General features: G+C 39.5%; 1 protein-coding gene across 3 annotated transcripts; it reads left to right on the top strand.

Annotated features, from left to right (window-relative positions):
* The first annotated feature begins 8,815 nt into the window (after window positions 1-8,815).
* LOC120575383 (apoptosis regulator BAX-like) lies at window positions 8,816-27,645 on the top strand. Of its 3 annotated transcripts, none has more exons than XM_039826150.1 (6): window positions 8,816-9,133; window positions 9,356-9,386; window positions 16,392-16,550; window positions 17,689-17,827; window positions 25,681-25,785; window positions 26,056-26,678. In XM_039826150.1, exons 1-6 carry the CDS (start codon window positions 9,106-9,108, stop codon window positions 26,158-26,160), a joined length of 567 nt encoding a protein of 188 aa, XP_039682084.1. In that variant the 5' UTR covers window positions 8,816-9,105; the 3' UTR covers window positions 26,161-26,678. The 3 variants fall into 3 exon arrangements, with proteins under 3 accessions (XP_039682084.1, XP_039682083.1, XP_039682082.1); XM_039826149.1 differs by lacking the exon at window positions 26,056-26,678 and adding an exon at window positions 27,147-27,645 and having other exon boundaries at window positions 8,822-9,124; XM_039826148.1 differs by lacking the exon at window positions 26,056-26,678 and adding an exon at window positions 27,147-27,645 and having other exon boundaries at window positions 8,824-9,133.
* Window positions 27,646-27,848: the final 203 nt, after the last annotated feature.

Below are 27,848 nucleotides of genomic sequence, written 5' to 3'. Positions count from 1 at the left end.
ACGAAACCGCACGAGACGACCGTATAGCGGAACCGCTGTCCCAGGGTAAATGCTTTTTGGAGTGGGGATTGGTTAGAGTTAGGGTAGAATAACAAGTAAGCCAACCAGAGGCAGAACAAGGCAAAAATAAGGCGGGCCACGAGGCACGTCCTGTGACGTCGACACATCTAGTGGATCCGATCCATATTGAAAGCGTGTTAGTCAGGTAAATTATTAATTATGTCTAAAACACACTTTTAGATTTGTGAAAGCTTTACTGTCTTTATGAGAACGCAATAAAGGGAGATTTCACAGTCTTTTTTCTTCATATGTAGACCACATCAGACCAGGTCCAGATCCAAAACCCCTACACCTACTTGTCAAATCTGGACTAAATTATCCTAGAGTCGCTAAAGATTCTCAACACAGTTTCAGATTTGTGAAAGCTTGATTCTATTTGTGAAAATGCAATAGAGGGGGATTTCATAGTTTTTTCATATGTAGACCACATCAGACACATTAGAATAAATGAATTATTCCTTTATTGTATTTATTGCATCCTATTGACTAATAAAGTGAGAGAATTAATGTTTAAATTAATTCACAGATTCTAACCAGCCAAGTGTGTAGGCCTACTTAAGAGGTATTAAACCAAATATTGAATCTGAATGTTCTTTCTGTAAAAGCTCAGATTAAAGTATTTCCTATTTGTTTTTGAAATGTTCCTACAGAGAGACATTCTGGTCAGATATCCTTGAATTTATCCAAACTTATTTCATTACAGATTTCTCATTTTGTTTTCTTTGGTGTGGTGGAAAAAATGGGACAAGTAAGGAATGTCTTTTAAAATAAATATTTTATTTCTGCTTGCTAAATATTACATCCATAAATAAGTTCAGGGGCTCACCTTTCTGCTAACCTTCTTTAAGAGGCTCAGACAGCTTCGATGTAGCACGGTCCGCTACAAAAAAACATTCCTGCCACAATACATAAAACTGTACAACAATTCACAGCTGTGTGTAAAATAAGTTATGACTATAACTATGGATCTATGAGACCTCACTCAGACCATCACCACAGTCTTACCTTGAATGATGCAATCCTTCAACCTATCCTCGAGACATTATGTCAACAAAATCATGTAACTGACCTTAGGAGGCTTGGCCGCCGTCCATAAGAGCATGTAGGTGGCCACGCCGCTTCCTCTTTGCTTTACTCGCCTCATCCGAGACGAGGTAAGTTGTGTCAGCCCTTTCAGAGTGATAAGAGATGATGCCGGTCATCGTTTGGTCTCAAAGATCCATAGTTATAGTCATAACTTAGGATCTATTTCGACCTCACTCAGACCGCCACCACTGTCTTACCTTGGATGACAAGTACCATCAGGGTCACGAAGAACAGAGGACTCTACCACGTCACAACCGCGCCCGCAGCCGAGAGAAGAACGGCGGAATCCAACGGTGCAGGGGATGCCACATTTACTTTGTAGAACCTGGAAAATGTACAGGGAGCAGTCCATGTTGCTGCTGCACAGAGTTCTGAAAGAGGAACTCCTCTAAGAGCAGCCCAGGAAGCAGCCATGCCTCTGGTCGAGTGGGCCACCAGATTAGCCGGGACTTGGAAATTCTGCCCAGAATATGCTGCAGAGACAGTGTTCACAATCCAGTGGGATAAAGTCTGTTTAGACACAGGGAGCCTCAAATTGAAAAAAATGAAGAGCTGGGAGTGAGAGCTTCTCAAAGCCTGAGTGCGTGCAAGATAAGCCCTTAGTGCCCTCACTGGACATAAAGTAAGCAGTCTCACATCCCCATGTGGAAGAGCTGATCAAGCTGAAAGGAGCTGATCTCAATCACCTGGTTAACAGTCTGAGGGTTAACCACCTTAGGCAGAAAAGAGGGATTCGGCCAGAGAGACACCCCAGTGTTTTCAGCCTTCATCTCTAACATTCCTCACTAATGGATAGAGCATGACACTCGCTAACCCTGTTAATCATTAAGGTTATATAGCCAAGAAGGAAAGCCGTTTTGTGAGACAGAAACCTAAGGGTAGCCTGTTCTTTGGGTTCATAAGGAGCTTGAGTCAAGGCCTTCAGCACCATAGCTCCCATGAAGGAGACCTGGGGGACCTGTATGGACGCAGTCTACATGCCCCTTTAATGAATTGGGACACCAAGGGATGTCTCCCCACCGTAACACCACACAGCCTCATGGAAGAGGGATACAGCAGAAGTGTACACCTTAACAGTGCTAGCCGCCCTCCCCGAGTCCAGAAGCGACTGAAGGAAGCGGAGAACAAGTTGGACGGAGCAAGTGGCTAGATCCTCCTGCCTACTGCGATATCATCCCGAGAACACCCTCCACTTCTGGACATATTTAGAACAAGTGGAGGGAGCCCTGGCATTACCTAGTGTGCAGCACCGCTTCATCTAGCCCCTGAGAGAGGGACTGAGAAGGGGCCAAGGCCAGATCTGCCCCTCCGCCTTTAGAAAGCAGGTCCGCTCTGACCAGCAGGGCCCATGGCTCTCCGTAAACCAAGCGAAGGAGCGCCGGAAACCAATGCTTCCTTGGCCATCGAGGAGCTATCAACAGCACCTTGAAATGGCTTTTTGGCGACCCTGTTGAGAACCTGGGAAAGCAGAGGGAACGGAGGAAAAACAATCCTTCCGGCCACTCTCTGCATCCAGACCCAGGGAACCTCCCTGACCCAGCAGGGAGAACCACATCCTGCAGCTGATGCAAACAGATCGGTCTGTGCCATGCTGAAACCCCACTCACTGCAGACAGCGAGCAAACAGGAATGAACTCAAATCAATAGTCAAATGCTTTTCCTACTATGACCAGTCAAAATGTCTGCTGTGAAAAAAGTCCATTAAAGGTTTTTACTCCTGTAGAGAAAAAACAACCTGAACAAACAGTACAAGCCATAGTAACTGGTGCTAGTAAAACAAAGAAAAGGTTAACACAAACCGTGCAACAACTCTCTGTTATGAAATGCAAAAAAGGGAAAACACCACACACAATCCTCAGGGACACAAAGCACCTACAAAAGTCCCAAAATGTTGCGTCTTAATACACAACTTACCTCGTCTCGGATGAGGCGAGTAAAGCAAAGAGGAAGTCACCTAGATGCTCTTATGGACAGCGGCCAAGCCTCCTAAGGTCAGTCACATGACTTTGTTGACATAATGTCTCGGGGATAGGTTGAAGGATTGCATCATTCAAGGTAAGACCGTGGTGACGGTCTGAGTGAGTCGAAATAAATCTCTCTTATTACCTCACACATTACAATATTGCACTATTATGCTTCTTGCACACTGTTTACTTTATATTTAATATTATATATATTTTATTTTGTTATATATACTATGTGTGTAGTTTATACATTTTATTCTACACTTGCATATACATATACATATATAGGGGTAGGTACATTTTATTAGAATACAGCATAGAAAATCTGCTTAGAAATATAGGAAATATTGGATAGGATAGAACGACCAACACAATATACTTCTGCTAAATAAAACATCACATTTGTTATTCATTTCACTCGTTTTCATAAAATATATATATATATATATCCAATACAATACACATATCTATAAGCGCAGTCTGCCACTTTAAAAAAATGGTTTCATTAAATCAGAATTGTGGATAGTCATCATGTGACAAGGGCTGGGAAAATTGCAGAACAGGCAGCCTGTGACAGTACTCTGATCCAGTGAAAATCACAATTGTCAGATTGACAGCACTTTAGCCCAATGGATTGAGGGGGCACGGGGGAGGGGCAATCATATTTCAGGGGGGGCCAGTGCCACCCTGTGCCCCCCTTCTAGCCCTGCCCCTGTGTCTGGACCGTGCTCTGTCTGATGTGGTGGTGAGTGGTACAGGGGCTCTACAGGGGACTGTGCTGTCTCCTTTTCTGTTCACCTTATACACCTCAGACTTTCAGTAGAACTTCAGTCAACTACAGAAGTTGAACGGCCTCTATCTTTCAATCCAAAATGGACGGTATAGGAACAAGCACATTTTATGGAAAGATGAGAGGTTAGTCAAATATTGGTTTTGTTTCTATGATAATCATATATTTTCTTGTTCATTAAGGTGGTAGGAATCATATATTTAGTTCTGATAGCAACTAAATTATGTGTCTTTTGAAAATGTTGGCATTTTATGAATGTCAATTATAGTGAAAAATCAGGACTATCTTCATGTAAATAATGACTCCACATTGTCATATGAAACAGAACTGAAGCAGAAAGAATTCTTTACCAAATAGTTGAGGGAGATTCAGATTTGGAGGGTAGAAGGCTCAGTTGAAGGGACAGATGCAGACACAGATACAGATACGTCGCCCTCTGTGGGCCAGGAGTAACATTTGATTTGATGCAGTTCCACAATTATAAATTTAGCTGCAGTGAGTATTTATACTGTTATTACCTATCAAGTCCAATTGAATACTTTTCACGGTACATTGATAACAAGGTCTTTGAAGATTTGGCAACATACACAAATCAGAGAGAGCTGCAAAGCAGAGGAGTGTGTATGAATACTATGCCACAAGAAATAAAAATCTTCTTTGGCATTTCAGTCCACATCCAGAATTAAAATGTTTTGGGCCAAAACAACTAAAGTGCCAGTCATAAGCAGCAAAATGACAAGGGATAGATTCTTCAGGATAAGAAACTTCCTCAAGATTGTCATGACCTGGCTGTAACAGAGGAAACAAAGATGGCAGATATTCTTTTTTGATGAACAAATCATTCCATTCACAGGCCGTTGTCCAGTCAGGCAATATGTTTGGTTGAATCTGTTCCAACAGGAAGCTACATATTCTTCGACAGGTACTTCACAACCATAGATCTATTGGACGCATTGCTGGCAAGGGCCTTCCTGCAACTGGAACTGTAATGAAGAACCGTGTCCCAAAGCTGTGCCAGCTGCCAGTTGACCAACAGTGAGGATGAATATGAGCCACCATCTAAAATGAGGATCCCACAGCACAACCATCTGTGCGCAGGCTAGGAGCCATGCACATGCCTGAGATGATGGATACCAAGCATGCAGAAAGATGCAGAAATAAAGGCTGTACATGAGATGTACCAAATGCAAGATGTTCCTCTGCATTACCAAAAAGAGAAATTGCTTCCAGGACTATCCTCTAACAAAGAAAATACTAAGAACAAAATGAAGAGTGAAGGAAAAAACTAGATTGGATTCAGTTTGACAGAAGGAAAATAATCCCCAAAATTGTGTTACACATTAGTTCTATGTTCATTGTTCAAATAAACCAATAAACAAAATCTGGGTGGGGAAAGTGAAAAATAGCAGCGCTTGTCCCTCCCTCATTACCACCACTGAGGTGCCATTGAGCAAGGCCCTTAACCCCAACTGCTCCAGTGGAGCTGCTCAGTGGCCAGCAGATAAGACTGTGGTTGTACTGGGCAGCTTCCAGGTATGAATGTGGAACTGTGTGAATGTGACGTCGTTGCAATTGAGAAATTGTTCTCAACTGACTTACTTGGATAAATAAAGGTTAAATAAAAAAATTGTTAAGCTTTATGCAAGGAAAAGGATTCAAGAATGATAAATGTGTCTATTTTTTAATCAAGATGTCTGTATTCTTGGATAATAATCACTCTACAGCCCAAAATGTCTGTATTCTTGGTTAATAAAAGCTCTATAGTCTGGTAAAATTTGTATCTACCAAATTTGTCTATTTTCATACTCAAATGAATGCTGTAAAATTAAAATGTGTACATTGTAGGATGTTTTTTTTTTTTCTTTTTTTAACCCTAAACAGGTATGAAATCACACAAAAAATATGAGTAGGACCTTGGTTGAGGAAGCTGACATCCTTTAAACATGTGCAGCAGAATGTTGGAGATGTTCTACCAGTCTGTTGTGGCCAGCGCTCTGTTCTCCTCCATCTGTTGGGGAAGCAGCATCGGAACCAGTTCAGTTCAGTTTATTCTTTGTCTCAGAAGGGCAATTTGTCACATCACATGAAAATATACAACACAAACCACACAACAGACTAAACAAACCGATTGGGAGGGCTGGCTCTGTTATTGTTTGCAAACAGGAGACATTTGAAGCGGTGGTGGAGAGGAGGGCACTGAACAAACTGTTATCCATCATGGATAATCCTGACCACCCTCTCCACCCCACACTGCTTTGGTGTTGCATGGACTGCCACAGAAAATCATTCCTACAACAGGCAATAACACTTTTTAACACTTCATCACTGAGTGTTAGATAATATGTATATACATCACAATACTGCACTATAGTGTAACTTGCACAAACACTTGTTTTACTTTCATCTTGTACATTTTTATTCCCCACTTGTATATACGTTTGTACATTATTTCCTTTGTATCTTTATTTTTGAATAGTTGTTCTTTTATTCTATTCTATTTTTTATTTCTTATGTATGTGTGCTGTGTGTCTTATATTTTGCTGCTGTAGCACTGATATTTCCCAGTTTGTGATCAATGAAGTCTATCTAATCTAACCTAATCTAAACCTTTCTTTCCTGTTTAAGAGTGAAGTCAATGAATATTTGGACTCCATAAGATACTCAAATAACTGTAAAGCTCTGAAGACTGTGCAGTTATATTCAACACTTGTGACCTCACATGACTGAATGATATTGGAACTCCTCTAACTGTATTTGATGCTATGGATTGGACTGCTGCTTGATTTGCCTTGCTGGACTTTGTAGACTCCCTGGAGTGTTTTGTTGTATGAATCTGCAAATGTTCTTCATACATAAAAAAAACATATAAACAATATAGTTGAATATTAAATTGAATTGAATTAAAAATCAATTGCTGACATTAGGAGAAACTCATAAGAGGTAAAAACAGGAGGGTATACATCAAAAGGGCAACACATCGGTGGTAGACTATAGTCTACATTACAAAAAACAGATCTCTTTTTTTCAAGGAATGGTTCAATAACAACATTGTTTCTGTGAATCAATTATTCAATAGTAATGGTGTTTTATTTAATTATCAGGAATTTCTTAAACAATATCAAATAACTGTGACTCCTAAACAGTTTGCCATAGTCTTTGATGCTATCCCATCTGGTGTATTGATGCAATTCACTCACCTATTGGTGTGATTTAAGCCATCTCTGTGTTAGAACTAATAAGATCCGTGATGTATTGCAATGTAATATATTTTTTCTATTTCACTTGGAATAGTTTATTGGAACAATTGTGTAGGCAATTCATGCTGCAAAAAGGTTTGGACTCTCTATTTTTGGTCAATAAGGTTAAAGAATTTTTTATTTAAAATTATTCATTGGATACATTTTTTGTCAAATTCAAAAATGATATAGACCTGAGATGTGCCTTCTGTGATTCACATACTGAAACTAATAAAGCTCAGCGCAAATTCTTTCAGGAAGACGTCAAATAACCCAATAATACTTTTGTCTGTTTTTAGAGGCATCATTTTAGTTAAACCAATCAGACTGGATCATGAAATTCAAGGACCAATCACAGCATTTCAACTCTGCTTTAAATCTGTTCTCTCCCTGTGCTGTCAGCTGTCGTTTCAGGCAAAGCGCTCAACCCTCCACCTCCCCCGCCGCCTCCAGTCATCCTTTTTCCTCCGGCTGACCGCTCCGTTGCCTCTTTCGGTCTGGTCTCCGGTCTCCTTCTCCGCCGCCACCAGTGTCTAGACTCCATCGGGGGTTATGTCCTGTTTCTCTGCCCCGTCAACAAATTTTATTACAACGATGGAGTCTAATCTACAAAGACTATGTACTTTTTATTATGCATTTGTACAATACATCTTTTGCATATCTGCAAACGAAGTCTCTCCTGATTGAATTGTCCATCTGTTCTGGAAATGTATACATACCCACAAACTATATGGCAAGATATTTGTAGATTTATCATGGGTAATATTATCTGCCTATAACTTTAAACTTTTACTGGAAAATGTAAAATTTGGTTTTGTCAGATATGATCAGGGTTCAAAATTAGCACCGTTTACCAGCCAAATGCTGAGGAAATTTGCAAGTGGCTGGTAGATTTGCATCACTCACCAGCCAAAAACCCCAATGGTAATCTATTGAGTGGTAATATCTGAACATTCACTAGCCATTTGGCTGGTAGATGAAAAAGTTAATTTTGAAGCCTGGATATGATACTGCTATATGAGAACGAACATTTTCTCATTACTCTCATATTCTTTGCAAAGTTTTTTTCCATAAATGTAAATTTGCCAAAGTAAAACATAATTTTAATGTGTTCAAGAAAGAAATGATGCTATATCAAGACAATTATACTACACAAACAAAAAAGCAATTAAAACTGTAAGATTGTGCTCCCTATTTAATGTTTTCAATTCATTTATTTTCTATTCTTTGTTGACCCCTGCATGTTTGATGTTAATTTATTTTGGTTCTTTGGTTCCAACTTGTTTTTCTATTCGTTTGGCTTTATGTATAGCTCTGTATATTTTTCTATATCTAGGCCTACTTAAAAAAAGATAATGCGGGGAACTTCTTTACATTATGTAGCCTATGAATACATTTTATAATGAAAAACGGGGTGAACACAAAAATAGTCTACATAGGCCTACGCAACAAAACATAAAAAACAACCAAAAATAACAAACAAATATTAATAAATATTTTATTACATGAAAAAACACCGAGAGACTACTGTGCATGCAACTTATCGATTTGGCAAAGCAGTGCTGACCACAAAGCGCGTAGACTCAGCAGCATAGCCTTTTCCAGTAAGTTTAGACAGGAAGCGGGGACGATGTAGGCCTACATAAATGTAACATGAACTATGTACATGACTCAAGTTGCTACACGGATGTATTTAAGTCAAGGACAGTTGATTTGCGCCGCCCAGTGTTTTCCTTTAAAGCAGGAATCATAACAGAACACTTTCGATGTGTGTACGCTATGTATTGTCTCTTCATGGAGGTCGTTCATATAAAATATAGTTAGCGTTTCATTAGGGATGTTTTTTTATTTTTTAAATAGCGCCTCACGTTTTTAAATGAGGTTTTATCTGACTGTGTGAGAGAGGCAGAGTTTGTGAGGTGAAAAAAAGTTTCTCTAGAAGTTTTATTTTTAAAATTTTCCTCAAACCATGGCGTGTGAAGGAAACGGTATGTCAGGTAAGCTTTCTGTGGCACTCAACGTAGTAGTTCAAGTCAAATTAAAGTTGCGGAATTTAACATTCGTATTTTTTATTCCTGTATTTGTAAATGGCCCGCGGCTACTTGTAGGCTAACAACCACAGTGGCAACATTGTAACCATTTAGATAGCCAGAAGTTAACGCTGCCTTGTGTAATTTTGAACGTGTAGTGCACACTAATGTTGTTTTATTCCTCCTCAGATGCGAGGATAGGGGAGGCCCTGATCAAAGAGTAAGTTTCCTTTCTCTGATCTCAAGTTATAGAGCCCAAGATGGATTGTGTTCAATCAACAGTCATTTAGTTAGTTTAAAATAACATGAGACCATGAAAACAAAAAACAAAAAAAATCAATGAATTTAGAAGGGCTGATTGGCTGGAAAAGGTTCCATTTCATTTGTGATGACATCTGGATAGGTTCACACATCGTACCATATTTCAAAACTAGAGCTGAAATGGTGACTGATAAGATGAGCTACAAAATATGAGTCAACAACAATTTAGATAATTGATTCATTGTTTAAATAATTTTTCAAGCAAAAATACCAAAAATATTGCTGTTCTCAAATGTGAAGATTTGCAGTGTTCTGACATTTTGCAACTGTGAAAATGTATGTTATTTACCCTGAACTGAAATGGGTCATTTCCTCAGCCTAGTGTATCTAAAGCACAGCTGAACACACTGTTAAACATAAATAGTCTGTTGTTTGTTTTACTTCCACTTCACTCACCAGTCATTGTTTTGGAAACGTTCGTTTGTTAATGAAAATAACAACATTTTCTAATCTAAAGCAAGTTTCAGTTTCATTTCACAGTAACAGCTGTTGCGCTCTTACGGTAAATCACACCTCTCATAAACTGTGTTGCATCATGACTCATATAAGGAAGACCATAAATGAAGAAACGTCATCAGCCTCTGGAAAGTTAAAGTGCAATTTCCTTGTATGTGAAAACCTACTTTTAAGATTATCAACAATCCATAATCTACGCTCATTTATCTTGTGCTTAATCGCAGAGATTAAGAAAATCCCAAAATTGATCTTTTAATATAGCTGCGCAAGAAGTCTGGATGAATGAATATTAATTTGGGGCGTTTCACTGACTATTTAAGGGCAGCTATGGGCGTGACATGAAGCCGCCAAAGCTGCTCCACATTTAGAGCCGATTGTGATTTATAAAGGGAATCCGGCGTAGGACGTGTGTGGGCACGGTTTTATTTATCAGAATATTTCTGTGCGTACTCACATCCTATGTTTCGTCTGTACGCCGCTTCTGACGCAAATTATAAATGAGACCCCTGGGGTCTCGTTTATAAAACTGTGCTTAGGATCCTTACTAAAAGTGTACGTACGCCCAAAAGCCAAAAATGGCACACGCCAAAAACAATTCAGATTTATAAAACCGTGTGTAAGCACATCTGTAAGCAATGTTACCTTTTATAAATCACAGATTACCCATAACTGTTCGTTTGTGAATCAGCCTCTTATCCCACCCTGTACACGCCCATTTTTAACCATAAATAGTCAATGCAAAGCACCTCATGAATGCTGATCAGTATGTTAATGACCCTGGCAGTTGTTCTTTTGTTATGCCCAATCATACCGAATCATGACGACTGGTGGGGAAAAAGCAAAAAACTTCTCAGACGTTCAGGAATTGCTGCAAATTGAATTATAAATTCGGCCTGTTAGGGAAACCTGATCTATAGACTACCTATATTAATAATACCTTCCAAAACGGCAGGCATTATGGCTCTCGGGGACAGCTTCGATATACCAAACCTAAATGATAAGATTTAACAGAACTATATATTATATCCAAACAAGACTTAGTGATAAAGTTTAAGATTATATATAATATTTATATAAAACACTTAGCTGTCTTCCATTTCCCTCTGGAAACAGCCTGTTGACCCCAGAGTGGCGAGGACCTGTATTTGCCGTCTCTACTTGACCCAATTAAGTACAGAGATCCAAGAGCGCAGCTTTAGGGAATTTAAAATTGGCATATTAGTCAGTCATCTTCATGGTCCCTGAAGCCTCTTTTTCTCCTGATTCTTCCATTGGCGTAGTCCTCCTGCAGGGCCAGCAGTGCCATCATGCAGCATTACGCACAGGTTCACCGCAGTATTTAATAGGAAAGTCTAATAGGCAAACACACTTTTCTTCATGCAAGTTTTGTCACGCACAGTATTGTGTAATGATTGCGCGAGAGCTTAACGACTGTATTTCCAGACTTTGACATTTGATGAAACATGCACAGTTTTAAAGACCGCTATTTAGTTATTTACACTGTGTTCTGCAGTTATCTAATGGTAGGGTCTTTGATGATATCCTGTATTCCATGCAGTCGGGCCATCTCCTCCTCCTGTGCTCCGTAGCAGACAATGTGACGGTGAGGCCGCGCCGATTAAACATTAATAACACATTTTTATTAAAGATTTGAGTTGGATTTTACAAGGTGTTTATCGAACAAGTATCACTCAGTACAAGCACAAATAGCACTGCTGGATTTAATCTTTATGGTAATGTGGATGATATGGAGTGAAAAAATGTGCGTGAGGCTCTCAATACTTGAACATATTACGAGTAATAGTTATTCCCAATTTACTTTCTGCAGTCTGATTTCAGTTCACCACCTCAACATCTGCGTCGCCAATTCCCATTGTCTCCAAAATGTGCGCACACATGGGTCAGAGTTTGCGTGGAAGGCCGCACATTCTCCCGTCAAGTTTGTTTTTTTATAAATCACAACCTTTGCGTGGGAAGTGGCGTACGCACATTTTCAGCCCCGTTTTGTGCGTACGCCACGTTTTATAAATGAGACCCCTGGGCTTTTTTGCACGATGGAGTTCATTTCACCACTAGGGAAAGTATTTATTTTTTTAAACAGTTTTGCAGAGTATATTATTTGATGAGTGTTATTTCTTTTTTAACTTTTTTTTTTTTTTTACCGCTTATGGCCATAACACTGTTTGGTCTTACCAGCTCTGCTCTTCCTTACCACTCAAAGGTCTTATGACACTCTTTAACAGTGTAAAAGAGAGTTCATAGTTCTCAAATATTATAGGTAATATTAGTGTGCTGTTCCAAGAGCATCACATACTTAGAGAGTGGTTGTTACTGGGACCAGTTTAAATTTAGGCAAGTCAGGTTGCCTTTTTTTGTCCCTTTCACAGTGTCCCAAGTAAACCAAGAAACTGTTAACATCAGTAGACCTAACAGTTTCTTCCCCTAGCCTGCTACATATAAAATGTCTCACAGTATAGTAAATTAGAAAAAAAAAATTGTCTTGTAGTTAATTGAAAATGCACTAGGTGCTGTTTAATAAGTGTAGGTTTATTGTAAATTCATTCATAACATGCATCCTGGTCAGCAGGATGCATCGGTTGAGAAAAGGCAGCATAAAACTCCTCCGTCACGGAGAGCAACCGTCGGTCCAGACATGTTACAAGACAGAACAGTGATAAACCGGACTACGACGGAATATTAAAGTGATGGTTCGGAGTAATTTCACCCTAGGGTCCTTTGCACCATGATCTCGAGCCAAACACCCCCCCAGAAGCTTTTTTCACCTGGGTCGAACATTGGGAGCGTTAGCGTAGCATAGCGTTATCAGCTGAATAGCTTAGCGCAGAGGCTAATGGATCCGAAGTGTCTCTTAACATTACCCCACTAATAATGCCCGAAATGATACCAAACGTCTACAGTAGTACAAATAGGTTATGCACTCATAAAACGATGGATTGTAAAATTTGTAAGTACACCAGAAGTTTATGTAAATAACACTTGCCTGCTGGCTTCTGCTCTCTGCTGCTGCTGCTGCTGTTACTACCGGGCAGTAAAGGTGCTTAGGGACATCTACAAATTACAACACCGAAAGAGATGCAACAAAAATATTTATTAATTTAATGATTAAATAAGGTAATGTCTCCAAACTTACCTCAATTATTACTTGTCTCCTGCTAGTTATACTACAGCACTTACTTTAAAAAATAAGTTAAATTAAAAATATTTTTGTTGCATCTCTTTTCGGTGTTGTAATTTGTAGATGTCCCTAAGCACTCGTCTTACAGGCAACAACAACAGCAAGAGAGCAGAAGCCAGCAGGCAATTATTTACATAACCTTCTGGTGTACTACAAACTTTACAATCCATCGTTTATGAGTGCCTAACCTGTATATACTAGTGTAGACCTTTGGTATCATTTCCGTCATTAGTGGGGTAATGTTACAGAACTTTGCCGATATCCATTAGCCTCTTTCTCAGCGACTAATGCTACTCACGCTTAACTCCCCAATGTTCGACCCGCCAAAAAGCTTCTGAGGGTGTTCTTCGAGTCAAGGTGTGAAATTACTCCGAACCATCACTTTAACTGTTTATTAGCGCAACAGCATGTCTTTACAGCAGCGTGGCTATCGCCAACAACGGAAGCTAAAGTTACCCACAATCCATCAGGTGTATCTCAACTACGGCTCTAATAGTAGCCCAAAATACACAACACAGGCCATTGTTATCTGAAGTCGCTGGCGGGTTGATAAGATTAGCTAATAACAAACAACATAACAAATGTTAACCTGAACTATGGATAGTTTTATTAACAAAATGTATATCAATACAGTGCCAGAAACACAAAAAAGGCTTAACAAATGCTGTTAACTTAAAGTTGTTTATTTATATATCAGGCTTTGATATAAAGCTACCATTACATTAGCATCGATTACCAACACCACCACATATGGTTAAAACAGTTCAACATTACCAGCCCCGGTGGGATCGTTTTGCATACATAACTAGACTGTTAATATACTGTAATTTTAATAATCTATTTTTACAGTCTGTTTGCATAGCAAAAGGTATTAGTTAGCAAGGTGGAACCGTAATTCACCTTAACTGTGATATTAATTGGGATGCTAATTTTGGCTAACAAAAAACAGGCTTAAAACAAAAATTTACGTTAAGTTTGTTACCGGAAAAACTAAACAACCGACTTCTTTGAGTGTCTTGTAACGTGAGTACAACGGAATGCTGAACATGCAACATTTTCAAGGACTTAGCTGAGAGAATAGGAATTATATCAGCCCTGAGTGAGACAGAAAAGAATTACAGTGGCTTGAAAAAGTATTCATACCCCTTGAACTTTTCCACATTTTTTCACGTTACAACCACAAATGTAAACGTATTTCATTGGGATTTTATGTGATAGACCAACACTAAGTGGCGCATAATTGTGAAGTGGAAGGAAAATGATACATGGTTTTCAAATTTTTTTACAAATAAAAAACTGAAAAGTGTGGCGTGCAAAAGTATTCAGCCCCCCTGAGTCAATACTTTGTAGAAACACCTTTTGCTACAATTACAGCTGCAAGTCTTTTGGGTTATGTCTCTACCAGCTTTGCACATCTAGACACTGACATTTTTGCCCATTCTTGTTTGCAAAATAGCTCAAGCTCAGTCAGATTGGATGGAAAGCATCTGTGAACAGCATGTTTCAAGTCTTGCCAGAGATTCTCAATTGGATTTAGGTCTGGACTTTGACTGGGCCATTCTAACAAATGAATATGCTTTGATCTAAACCATTCCATTGTAGTTCTGGCTGTATGTTTAGGGTCGCTGTCCTGCTGGAAGGTGAACCTCCGCTCCAGTCTCAAGTCTTTTGCAGACTCTAACAGGTTTTCTTCTAAGATTGCCCTGTATTTGGCTCCATCCATCTTCCAATCAAGTCTGACCAGTTTCCCTGTCCCTGCTGAAGAAAAGCATCCCCACAGCATGATGCTGCCACCACCATGTTTCACAGTGGGGATGGTGGGTTCTGGGTGATGTGCAGTGTTAGTTTTCCGCCATACAAAGCGTTTAGCATTTAGGCCAAAAACTTCAATTTTGGTGTCATCTGACCAGAGCACCTTCCTCCACATGTTTGCTGTGTCCCTCACATGGCTTGTGGCAAACTGCAAACGGGACTTTTTATGGCTTTCTTTCAACAATGGCTTTCTTCTTGCCACTCTTCCATAAAGGCCCGATTTGTGGAGTGCACAACTAATAGTTGTCCTGTGGACAGGTTCTCCCACCTGAGCTGTGGATCTCTGCAGCTCCTCCAGAGTTACCATGGGCCTCTTGGCTGCTTCTCTGATCAATGCTCTCCTTGCCTGGCTTGTCAGTTTAGGTGGACGGCCATGTCTTGGTAGGTTTGCAGTTGTGCCATACTCTTTCCATTTTCGAATAATGGCTTGAACAGCGCTGCGTGAGATGTTCAAAGCTTGGGATATTTTTTTATAACCAATGAAATACGTTTACAATTGTGGTTGTAACGTGACAAAATGTGGAAAAGTTCAAGGAGTATGAATACTTTTTCAAGCCACTGTAAGCTGTATTCATGCTCCTCTAAGAGCTAACGTACAGCAAGTGAGGCTGCAACATAGATGTATTATTAAAAAAAGGGCTACAGGGTGATGTGATTGATGGAGAGAGCCTGGTGGCTGCCTTCTTTTGATTTACCAGCTGACATAATTGAACATTACGTGCTGTGTGACCTGAAGATCCATGATTACTGCCACCACCAGGTATTTTCAGAGTCATTCACACATGTGCAGGGCAAGATTGTGCAGCATCAAGTTGAATCCTCAGAATGCAGTATAGTTATTTGGTGTGCGTGCATCTAATGAACCACACCCAAGCTCCCTCTTGGATCAGAATGTCTAGTATTTACAATATTCCCAAATAATAATAAAATAAAAAATAATAAAAAAAAAAGAACCTATTAAACGAATTATGAATCCTTCTTTCTTCTTAATCTCTATCTGATGGATTGTAGCAATACAGTGCAAACCAAAAGAGCTTGATCGACTAGTTGAGCCGCTGGGTCTGTAACACGTTCATTCACTAAGCAGAACCTGCACCCTGACTTTTGAGGACTAAAGTTGATGATATATTTAGTCCCTGCAGCAAGTTATGCTATGGATAAATAAAAGTATAAATAAAACTATGAAAGTAAAAATAAAAGTATAAATGTATAACTAAAAGTAGAAATGAAAGTAGAAATAAATATATACACATTTTGACATTTAATTATATAATTACATATTCGTTGTATTGATGTATTTATTACCTGCTTTATGTAATTCTACTGGAACATAGGGTCAGTTTCAGCAAATATGATTTTATAAGTCTTATCTACTGCATATTTAATTCCCTCTATAAGTTTGGGACAGGGTCTGTTTTTTAATATCCTGTTCTCTTCCAGGGTGATAGAGGAGGAGCTGAAGGAAGTACCCTCCGAGGACTTCCCACCCCTTACTCCGCAGGCAGACTTAAAGGACCAGGAGCAGAAGTTGGTGATCCAGCTGGCCAAAATGATCTGCATCATTGGGGACAAGGTCCAAGGCGACCAGGAGCTCAAAGAGTGAGTCTGAGCCGCAGTATCTCAGCGCTCATGGTAGAATACTGAAAACGTCTATAGCATTGATTCCAAACCAGGGTTACATGTACCCCAGTGGGTACTTCTGCTGTTGCCAGGGGGTAAATGGAAAGATTGCAGAGTAGATCTACTAATTTGAAAAAATATAAATTATGATTTGATTAAAAGAATATATCCACATACTTCAACACCGGAACACTGCATGTTGTAGCTACAGTATGGAAGAGTGTGTGAAAACTAGTTAGCAAGCGAGCACAGAAGTTACATAGGGTAGGGATAACTAATTAAAAGTAACCTTAACTGCCTTAACAGTTCAAATGATCAGCTAAAAGTAACAGAGAAACGGTTTAAATGGCTAAAAATTTTAATACTTAGCTAACGGTTGAAATAGTTAGCTAAAAGTAATGGATAAAGGGTTGAAACATTTAGCTTCACTCTAAATAGTAATAGCCGAAAAGGCTAGTAGTGTGATTGCAGACCAAACCAACCTAAATATTGATAGTTCAATTTTATGAAGTAATTACCAATATCCACTTTTACATAATTAATAGTTGTATACATTTAGAACATACTTTGGGAATAGATGAAGTGGTAGCTGTGGGGGGACCTCAGACCAAAAAGGTTGGAAAACCACTGGTCTATTAGCCTGGTTAACACCAGACCCTTATCAGTTGTAACTGAGAGTGGGTATGGGAAAGGTTCATTGATAGCTAATTTCCAAAGGGGTGTCACCAACGGACGCAGCTCAAATGCCTCTGGGCGCAATTGGATAATCTTTCAACCAATCAGACCAACGATCCGGGTGACGCTGCGCTTCGGTTGAATGTAAACAAAAAGCTGCTCGCTGTCGCTGCGCTATCGTCATGGCGTAAAGCTCGCCTCAACGGTTGTGATTGGTGTAAAGCCCGCCTCAGCGGTTGTGATTGGTGCCTAGATTTTGGGGACATTGGAAATGGTTTTGAATGGGCTCTTCGCCAGGCTGACTTGCAGAGCAAATCTCAAATTTGCCGGAAGTTCGTCAGGGTTTACCCAGGCTGGTCTATAGCACCGGGTTATATGCTCTTTAGTTTCTCAAGTTTTTTAACACTCAAACTGCCCTTATCCTCTCTTGTCTCTGTTGCAGTGTGATAGATGGGATAGCTTGTTCTTCCCGCTCTAATGTTGACAGCTTTAAGGAAGTGGCAGACCAAGTGTTTCAATACGGGATCAGCTGGGAGAGGATCGCTGTGCTCTTCTACGTAGCCGGAAAGCTGGCTGTCAAGGTGGGTTAGCTTATTTTTGCCTTCTTTGCACAATCGCAGGTCGGCACATTGGTATATTTTTCTTTTTAAGGTCATACTGTGTAAACTACCTACTTACTTATGTTCTCTCCTGACTCCTAAAGTCACCACCAGGAAATGTAATATTCGATCATATTGGCAAATCATGTGTGACATTCCCCGAACGCGAACTGTCTTTGGTGAAAGTGCCTTTTAAAGTTTTTGCACTCTCATCCTGGTATAAATTGCAGAATCATCTTAAATTAGACTACCTACCAACAGTGACACAGTTTAAAATTAGGATAAAGGACTATTTGAGTACTAAATGCACATGTGCTGTTACTGAGCACTTCTGGTGATTATGTTGAGATGTTAAATTGCCAACTGTCTTTTTCTGTTTTATGTTGTCTATTTTTCACTGTATATTTTAATATGGACTATTATACTGCTGTCTTGGCCAGGACTCCCTTGAAAAAGAGATTCTGACTCTCAATGGGATTATTTCATGGTAAAATAAAGATTAATAAAAAATAATAGATCAGAATAGATTATCACGTGAAAATCTAAAGTGCTCCTCATTTTGAATCATCACATCTTCTGACTCAATTACTGGCCACAAGAGGGCTTTGTCCTAAGCAGATATAATATTTTTAAATATTGTATCTGTTGTTTTAAAAATGTTTGCCATTTATTAACTGCTTCTGACAAGCGTTCTTGGTTGACCCCTGGTGTACTTCTCCAGGAAATACACAGTCTTTTGCATCATTCAACTTTCTGCAATGCTGCATTCAAAGGCTCCCATAAAGGCATGATATTGCAGAGGGACTCCACTAAATACTTAAATCTCCCTCTTTGGCAGAGATAATAGAGTTTTTTTGTTGTTGCACCAGCATAGCGGTCATTTCATTTCATATCATGAATGCTCAAGTCCGATTTCATAGAAGTAAAATAAACTTGAAAGTTGGACGAAGTTTCTGACTTAACACAGATATGTACAACAGTCTAAACAACAGCTAAAGACCGAGGGCCAGATGTACATACATTTGCGAATATCAGCGCCAACCCGCAGAAAACGCACGCTGTGATACTTCAGCTTATGGTTCTTTTTGTCCACCGAAGTCGATTTACGAGTTGTTTTGCGGAGTTAAGAACCGGAAGTTGCAAAAAGAACGCCCCCCAGAGGTCGTATATACGACTTGTCAAGTCGTCTGAACTCAGAGGACCCCGAGTTCACTTTCATAGTAGTGTTAATTTCGTCAGACGAGACGAGACTAAATATGTTCGTCAACGACCTTTTTTTCCATGACTAAGACGAGACAATGACGAGACTGCGCCAATGTCCAAAAACCGTTGTCTGAAAAACAACACATATGTTGCGTTCACTTGAAATACGCCTCGCCAGTTTCGTGCTGCATTTATTTTATTGTAAAATATCCTTTTCCTATGCAGTGGTTGTTTTTGTCGTTTACTGGTGAAATAAGGAAGAGGCTCAATATTTATATAACTTTATATAATTTATTTATTTTTATAACTATTTGACTGAAATGGTTATCAGAAATAATTTATTTAAAAGAAGACTAAAATGTTTTGACTAAAACTTGACTAAAATGGCAAGACTTTTAGTCGACTAAAACTCGACTAAGATACCTTGAGTTCTCTTTTGACTAAAACTAGACTAAAATGACGAGACTTTTAGTCGACTAAAACTTGACTAACAAAAATGTTTGGCACAAGACTAAGACTAAATTAAAAATAGGTGACAAAATTAACACTATTTCAAAGATGGCTACGTCATGCATCACACGTAGTAAACATTGTGGTTTTCTACAATTTTAAGCACTTTTGTCTTTGTTGTAACCAAATGAAGAAGTCGTACACATAGCACTGTATAGTGCTACCTATAGGCATGTCGCTACAGTCTTATCATGAGTTAAATACCGCCTAATTAGTTATTTTGTAGCTTGTGCAGCTGAAATTGGCTAGAGACTCTGTTGCTATGACAACAATGGCCGAGTCTTGAGCAGAAAGCAGAGCAGTAGCCTACCCGCGGTTATTCGTTTTTCGACACGGATGTGACGTCACACTCGAGCTACTAGTCGCGACTCCAAGACAAAAAGAACACACCATTACTTAGTATTTACCAAACCTGCAGTTCATCGGGTAATGAGCACCTTCCTCCGCCCACTATACCGTAAATTGCGCTGTAGCAAAGCGTTAAGTACTTGTACTATGATATGGCTGAGTGCAAACTGTGATATTCCCACTGCTGATGCTATGACTATTTGAAATGATCCTGATGCCAATATTTGTAATGTAGCGAGGAGTTTAATAACTGCAGGAATAGAATGTGAACGCTGAGTCAGAGATTCAATGTTATCTTTGATTTCTTCCTGTAACTGTAACATTGAATCGCTGCTTAATCTGTAACGCTTAATGATTTTGTGTTCACTCAACTGAAAAAGTGTGATCCTTGTGGCAAAAATCCTTTCAGCTCGTCTCCTTGGCCTATGTCTTCGTCTTGCTCGGATTACTGCTGCCATTTCACCAGGAGGCATATGCGAGGAAACCCGCTTGCGGCTGGTTTACACTTGCTTTTAGGAGGCGGAGAATTTTCACCGCAAAATAGAGGTGCGCTGTCATGGCCGGTTTTTTTGTACATCCAGCGGAACACATAGTTAGGCAAACTTTACGCTTTCCCTCCCATCTCTTTATGGGAAACTCCCACTTTCCCCTTGACCCTCCTGTGAATGCATATGCATGACACGGAAAAGCCATTTTCAGTTCCCGCAACAGACATTTTACCTCAGTGCGGCCTGTTTGTACCATATGGAAAGCCAAACTGTTCAAATACACGTTGATTTTTCAAACATAGACACGTTGACAACTCGTAGACAACGCGTTGTTTGTTAGCTACTTCTCCAGTTTGAATGGGTGAGTTTCCTAAGTTCCCATTGGCTGTTGAGCAGTAGGGTTAAACCATTTCTGTAAGCCTGGGGGTCTCCTACCACTATTTAACATGCAAAGGATCCTCTCATTTCTTTCCATTTTATTTTCTTTGTCATTTCTTCTTTTTTGTGTAGCTTATAAAAAAAATGTTATTAATTTAAATTCAATGAATTTACTATTCAATTATAAATTATTTTCATCAAGATAACATTTCCACCTTTTGCTCCACTGCTACCTTTTTGGGGACATTCTAGCTTCAACACCATCCATCAAACTTTAAACCAACAATAACCTGTCGCACATATATTATACATAATAGTTATATGCTATTGTTGTAAAAGTTGATTACTGTCTACTAGGTGCAATGCATGCTGGTTGGGAGGATATCACAGCAGATCTTTGTAGGGGGATGGTTGCATCATACCGAAGATTTATCTGTTGCATTGCAAGGGAGGCACAATTGAGTTTAGCATTTTTTCTTCTTTTTTGCACATATTGTACAGTGGTTCCTGGTTATTTAGCTGTTGTATTTTTTTCTGTACATGCTTTCTTTATAGATTTGCAATTGGCTAGTGTGTACATACTATGAGAAATAAGTATTTTGTCAAAAGTATAGTGTAGCTAGATAGTTAGATAGACTTTAATAAAGGGTAACTACTGCTTTTTTTACATTCTGACCCTATTTTCCTATGTTTTTGTGTAGAAGTGGCTCTTCTATTAGTGTTAAAAACATAACTGTAAAAACAAAAACATAAATTAGAATATTGGGGCTCAAAAGCACAACCCATCGATGTTCCTTTACATTGTAGGAAGAAATTTCCAATGAAGAAGAATAAAATAAAGCCGCTTACTGTAATTTGAGTTGTGAATGCCAAATCTATGTAGGATGAAGAAACAACCTGTCATTGATCACAAAGTGTGTGAATATCTGAATTTTTCCTCTTCACAGTACAAAAAGACTACATTTATTCAGTGAAGACACCAGTTGTTTTTATACAAGCTCTGTCATAATGCTTTTCTTTACTAAAGTGGAGATTTATTATAATATTATAATTTTTAAGGTGCATATGTGGTTAAGAATATTTTTGTCATCAAAAGATAGTACTTGTGGATCTCTGCATCCCAAAGACTAGATTCAGCCTTGCCTGTGTGTGTGTGTGTGTGTGTGTGTGTGTGTGTGTGTGTGTGTGTGTGTGTGTGTGTGTGTGTGTGTGTGTGTGTGTGTGTGTGTGTGTGTGTGTGTGTGTGTGTGTGTGTGTGTGTGTGTGTGTGTGTGTGTGTGTGTGTGTGTGTGTGTGCGTGCGTGCTAAGATTAGCAGCCCTACACAGGTCAATCTCATCCATCCTTTTACAGCCGTCAGGTACAAAGTTGAAGCAATGTCCTGGGCATGGGAAACAGCATATCATCTTAAATCCAAAAGGGGAAAAAAAACAATGTATGCTATGTAATATTTTTGCTTTGTTCACACATTGGGTCTGATTCAATAAAGATAATCATAAAAATACTGTTTCATGTATTTGTATTATGTAGGCTACTGTAGGCCTATATGATTCAGATTTCTTGGCCGGCAGCAATCTGAAATGTAATGATGCCTACCCACGGCAGACCGCGCGAAACCAGGAGGCAAACAAGTCCACTCACCCACCCTGAAAGAGTTCTTATAAAGTCTACTAGCATTGTAACATATTCTCTGTCAATTGTGCCTCCCCTGCAATGCAACAGAAAAATCTTTTGGCATCCCCCTACAACAATCTGCTGTGATAGCCTCACAGCCAGCAAGCATTGCACCTAGTAGACGGTAATCAACAATAGCATATAAGTATTATGTATAATATATGTGTGACAGGTTATTTTTATTGTTGGTTTGTAAAGTTTGATAGATGGTGTTGAAGCTAGAATGTCCCCAAAAAGGCAGCAGTGGAGCAAAAGGTGGTAATGTTATCTTGATGAAAATAATTTATAATTGAATAGTAAATTCACTGAATTTAAATTAATGACCTAATGTTTTTAAAAGCTACACAAAAAAGAAGAAATGACAAAGAAATTGGAGGATCCTTTGCATGTTGTATAGTCATAGGCGACCCCTCCAGGCTTACAGAAATGGTTTAACCCTACTGATCAGCAGCCAATGGGAACTCAATCGCCCATTCAAACTGGAGAAGTAGCCAAATGGCTCAAAATCACGTGAAATTAACTTTTTTTCAAAGTATCTGTTCAGGCACCGTTTAGGCACCGGCACAGTGTCATTTTAGCACCGTATAGAAATAAAACAAAACGCTAATAGGTCATAAACATTTTATATAAGATAATTCATGCAGGGGCAGGGTGTGTGCTCTCCACCTGCAACTGTAGTCGAAAGATGCAGAGGGATGTGGACTCTTCTTTAGTGACGCAGACTTGGACTCGAACTCTGGAGACTTGAATCGGACTTGACAGATGGTGACTCGACTACACCACTGGTGAGAGTAGATAGATAAGAAAGGGGCACAAGAGGAAAGGAGGATTGGTTCAATGTAGGTTCACGCAGATACAGAAACCTTTTAACAATTTGTTATAAATGTATGATACAATTAAAACAGATGAGAGAGGCTTTGTTGAACTTTGAGGTCCCTTTTCTGTATTTTGTTAATCTAGGTTTCCATGCCATGGAATTTATTGGATACAGAGCTTTGCAAACCTTTTCCTTTACCTTCGCAACAGATACAGCTAGCCGCTAACTCCACTTCAAGTTCCGATTGCTCTTTTCTCTTTCTTATTTCCTTCTCCGTTTGCTCCAGATTATGTTTACCCTTGAGTAACTTTTGGCAGACAAGAAAAGCAGCCATGCCAGCTTCTGCTTTAATAGGGGCGGCGGTAGTACAGATACTTGAAGTCCTAGATTTTGAACGATGCCTTCTGTTGCTGATATTGGAGACACTTAATACTGTCATTTGGCTTGGTTTCAAAATTCATCATTTCAGGCAGGTCACAAGATGTGGCTCATTCAATTCCAGACTTTGAAAGTTTTCAAAATGGTTATTATTATTATTATTCCCTCCAAGTCCACCTTCCTTTTGAGTCCATGTTGTGAGACCGGTCTGCCGGTTGTTTGACATCTTCAATAAACCCATGGTTATTTTGATTGATACTTGTGAAACCTACATTTTGTTTCAGTTTTTCCTTTTGTGGTATTAAGGAAATGGCTCATGTAACGTAATTCCATTATCCAATATTTGCATCAAGCTTAATTTGCACTTGTAAGGCATTTTTCTGTGAGCTTTTTCATTAAAGGTCCCATGACATGGTGCTCTTTGGATGCTTTTATATAGACCTTAGTGGTCCCCCAATACTGTATCTGAAGTCTTTTTCCCCAAATTCAGCCTTGGTGCAGAATTACAGCCACTAGAGCCAGTCCCACAATGAGCTTTCCTTAGTATGTGCCATTTCTGTGTCTGAGGAGGAGAGGGGGGTGGGGGGGGCAAGGTGGAGGGTGGGGGTGTGGCCTTGACCAACTGCCACTTTGCTCATTTGAATGCCATGATGTCTCTCTCTCTCTCATGGGTGGGCCAAATTCTCTGGGCGGACAAAGCAGAGAAAGGGGAGGTAACCTTGCTCCTTATGACCTCATAAGGAGAAGATTCCTGATCGGCCCATCTGAGCTTTCGTTTTCTCAAAGGCAGAGCAGGATACCCAGGGCTCGGTTTACACCTATCGCCATTTCTAGCCACTGGGGGACCATAGGCAGGCTGGGGGAACGCATATTAATGTTAAAAAAAACTCATAAAGTGAAATGTTCATGCCATGGGACCTTTTAAAGTGATTGTACCTTTAATTTGATTTGATGACTTTGGATTTCCTTGCTTTCTGATAATTTCTTTGATTATTGTAAACAAAACCGGTTTACCTTACAAGATGCTCTTTGATGTGGCAGCAACTGGACCAAAAATAGGGGCTTACACTTTTCCCTTCTCTGTTTCAAACAAAACTGATCCATAGGTATGCAGGTAATTTTAATTGCCCAGGTCCTGGTGACCAGGGGTTGATAGCCAAAACATCTGGATGCCTGCTGGCTGGCTGCATAAGCCCCGCCCCCTCTATGTTAGCGGATGGGACTTGGGTCAAAATCGAAGGACACATCAAATTCATTTTTCCCAAGATGATTTCTGTCATTTTAGGTAGTTCTGATGCTGATGTTTTTTAGTGTTCTTTTTTTTTGGATCGGTTTAGTTTTTATTAGTTATTTGATGCTATAAAAAATGGGGTAAAACATCATGATTGTCAGCTGTGATTGGTGTGTGGGTGGGACTTTTATACCGCATCTCCACCGCCCGATTACCACTGCACAGACTCTGGCTCCAAAATTACAAGATGACAGTTCCCTTTCACGTGAGATTTTGCCTTCACTTTTCTACACTGAGAGGAAGTGCAAGATGCGTTGTCCATTTTTATATACATACAGTCTATGCTGGTGACGTACACACATATTTATATATATATATATATATATATATATATATATATATACACACACACACACACACACACACACACACACACACACACACACACACACACACACACACACACACACACACACACACACACACACACACACACACACCTCCAGACAAACACGCTGACAATTACCAACAGTGGCAGGCATGTAGTGTAGGTATGCAACCTAAAACACATTCCTTGGTCCTACACATAGGAATGCTAACCCAACTTGAGGCACATTTCACTGTGTATTGATAACTTTGGAATGACATTTTCAACAATCTCGCATGGGTGTAATATTCAGGTGTCCACATATTTTTGGATATTTATTGCAGTTTTTTTCCAATAATCCAGCAAGGTCATTAAAACGAACTACAGAGTTTGTCAGCAGCTTCACTTTGTGTATGAACCTTGTGTTTCTGTTGTTCATCAGATGGTGAAGGCACATCTCCCTCAATCAGTGAGGGAGATCCTGAGGTGGACCGTGGATTTCTTCAGAAACAATCTACTGGGCTGGATCCGGGAACATGGAGGATGGGTATGTGGGCCCTCGTTTCTTCCATCTTCTTCATTTCAGAGCACTTTCCTCAACCATGTTAGCTCTGTGGTCACAGGAACAAGAGACCGTTGTTCATGTTGTCTCACTGTATGAGATTATTCAGCAGTGTAGATAAAGCTATATCTAGTTTGTTTTTGGCTGGACCGCAGCAAGGTGGGCCAGCCTTATAGGCTGTCCCTCACTTACAGAGCTCTTTTAAAACGAATAGGCGCGAACAGTCCTAAACTACTATTTTTTTACTTTTTATAGGCTTGGGGACCTGGCTTATCAGACCAAATCAGTAGTGAAAAGTCTTTAATTTATGTTTTGAAGCTCACATTAGCAAAGTCACCAAGACAGCATTCTTCCACCTGAGAAATGTGGCCAAAGTAAGACCGTTCCTAACAAACCAGGATGTGGAAAAAAATGTTTTCAAGAGAGCACATTACTCATGTTTTAGCTACCCTACACTGGCTTTGTGAATTGATTTTAAGGTCTTTTTACTCACAAAGCCCTTAATGAGATCCTTCCTACATTTTATACCTTTTTAACTCCTTATCAACCAACAAGAGCCCTCAAATCCTCTCATTCTGGTATTTTACTGTTTCCAAAGTAGCCCACAAAGCAAGCAAATCTGCTTTAAGCTACTATGCTCCAAGACTTTGGAACACCTTGCCCAGGTATATTAGAAATGCCAGCTCTGTTGACTCTTTTACAATTCAACTGAAGACTTACTTATTCAGGCTGGTATTTAGTTAATGTGGTTCGCTTTTTTCGTCTTGACACTTTTACTACTTTTAGATTTGTCCCTTTTTATTTTTCATAGTTTTCATTCTATTCTTGTGGACGTATTTATCTTATGTTTTTAATGCCATTCTGTAAAGCACTTTGAGCTGGATTTAATTGTATGAAATCTACTATAAAAATAAAGTTGTTGTTGTTGTTGTTGTTGTTATTATTATTTATTATTATTATTACGTCCATTAGGATGCTTTTACAGTGAGGCCCAACAATTGCAGAAGTTTAGCACAATTACCATTGACCATACACAGTTCCTGGCGGACATTGCCAGACCAAATCGCAAATGCAAATTAATCTGAAACATCCCCATATTTTCTATTTCTAAGGTGCGCTATCACTGGGCATAGACCAAAATGGCTCTGTATGTGATTGGATAGACCTACAACCAATCAGAGCAACGAAACAATAACCAATTTGATATCTGGGAATAAAATAAAAAAGTTACTTTCATTTAGTTGCATAAATGTTTTTCATTCTTCAGAAATATTTTTCATTCTTCAGAAATATTTTCTCCAGGAGTGATAATGATGCACCACATGATAAGAGCTGTCTCTCCACAGATCAACAGTTTCTCCGAGCTGGCGGTGGCGTCCATGCAGAACGTGTCATCAATGAGCTGTCACAGCTACAGCCTTGTCCTGATCTTTGTTGCCGGCCTGGCTCTAGGAAGCGTCATCACCTGGAAACTAACCAAAAGGCTCTGAGGCGCCAAATATCCATTGTGTTTCCCCTATATTCATTCTGCAGCTGAACACCACCATGAACTGCAGCGACACACTGCCCTGAGTCAATGAGTGAGGCTGTGGTTAGTTCTCGTCTGTAACAGCAGGACAGTCAAGTTTTTCTAAACTGCTAAAGTCAGTTGAACAGGTGAAGTAAAGATATATTGTTGGTGGTGTAGTCTCACATTGCCAAACCTATCTATCGATAAATATTTATTGGTATATATTTGGTATTGTGGTATCCCCCCATCTGCCAGGCTAAAGCAGTCAACATAGGGGAAACACTGGTGGTTATTTTTTAAGATCTTCCTAAAATAAAACGTGTAAGTATCATAAATGTTTGTTTGCCACAGAGCTTATTTTCTGCAATATTCCAATGGAAAAATCCCATTGCCAATTGTTAAGGGAACCAGTGTGATGCTAACTTCTGGGTTGGCCTACAAAAATGTCCTCCCTGAGGGTTTATTATTCAGAGTTGTCATGTAATGACAACATGTCATTCAAAAAGGGCCCATATGCTGTCATGTCCTGATCACATGT

This window comes from Perca fluviatilis, chromosome 15 (genome assembly GCF_010015445.1).
Source record: "Perca fluviatilis chromosome 15, GENO_Pfluv_1.0, whole genome shotgun sequence".
NCBI classification, from domain to species: Eukaryota; Metazoa; Chordata; class Actinopteri; order Perciformes; family Percidae; genus Perca; species Perca fluviatilis.
Note: the sequence above shows the minus strand (reverse complement) of the source record. Positions and strands in the feature narration are given on the sequence as shown.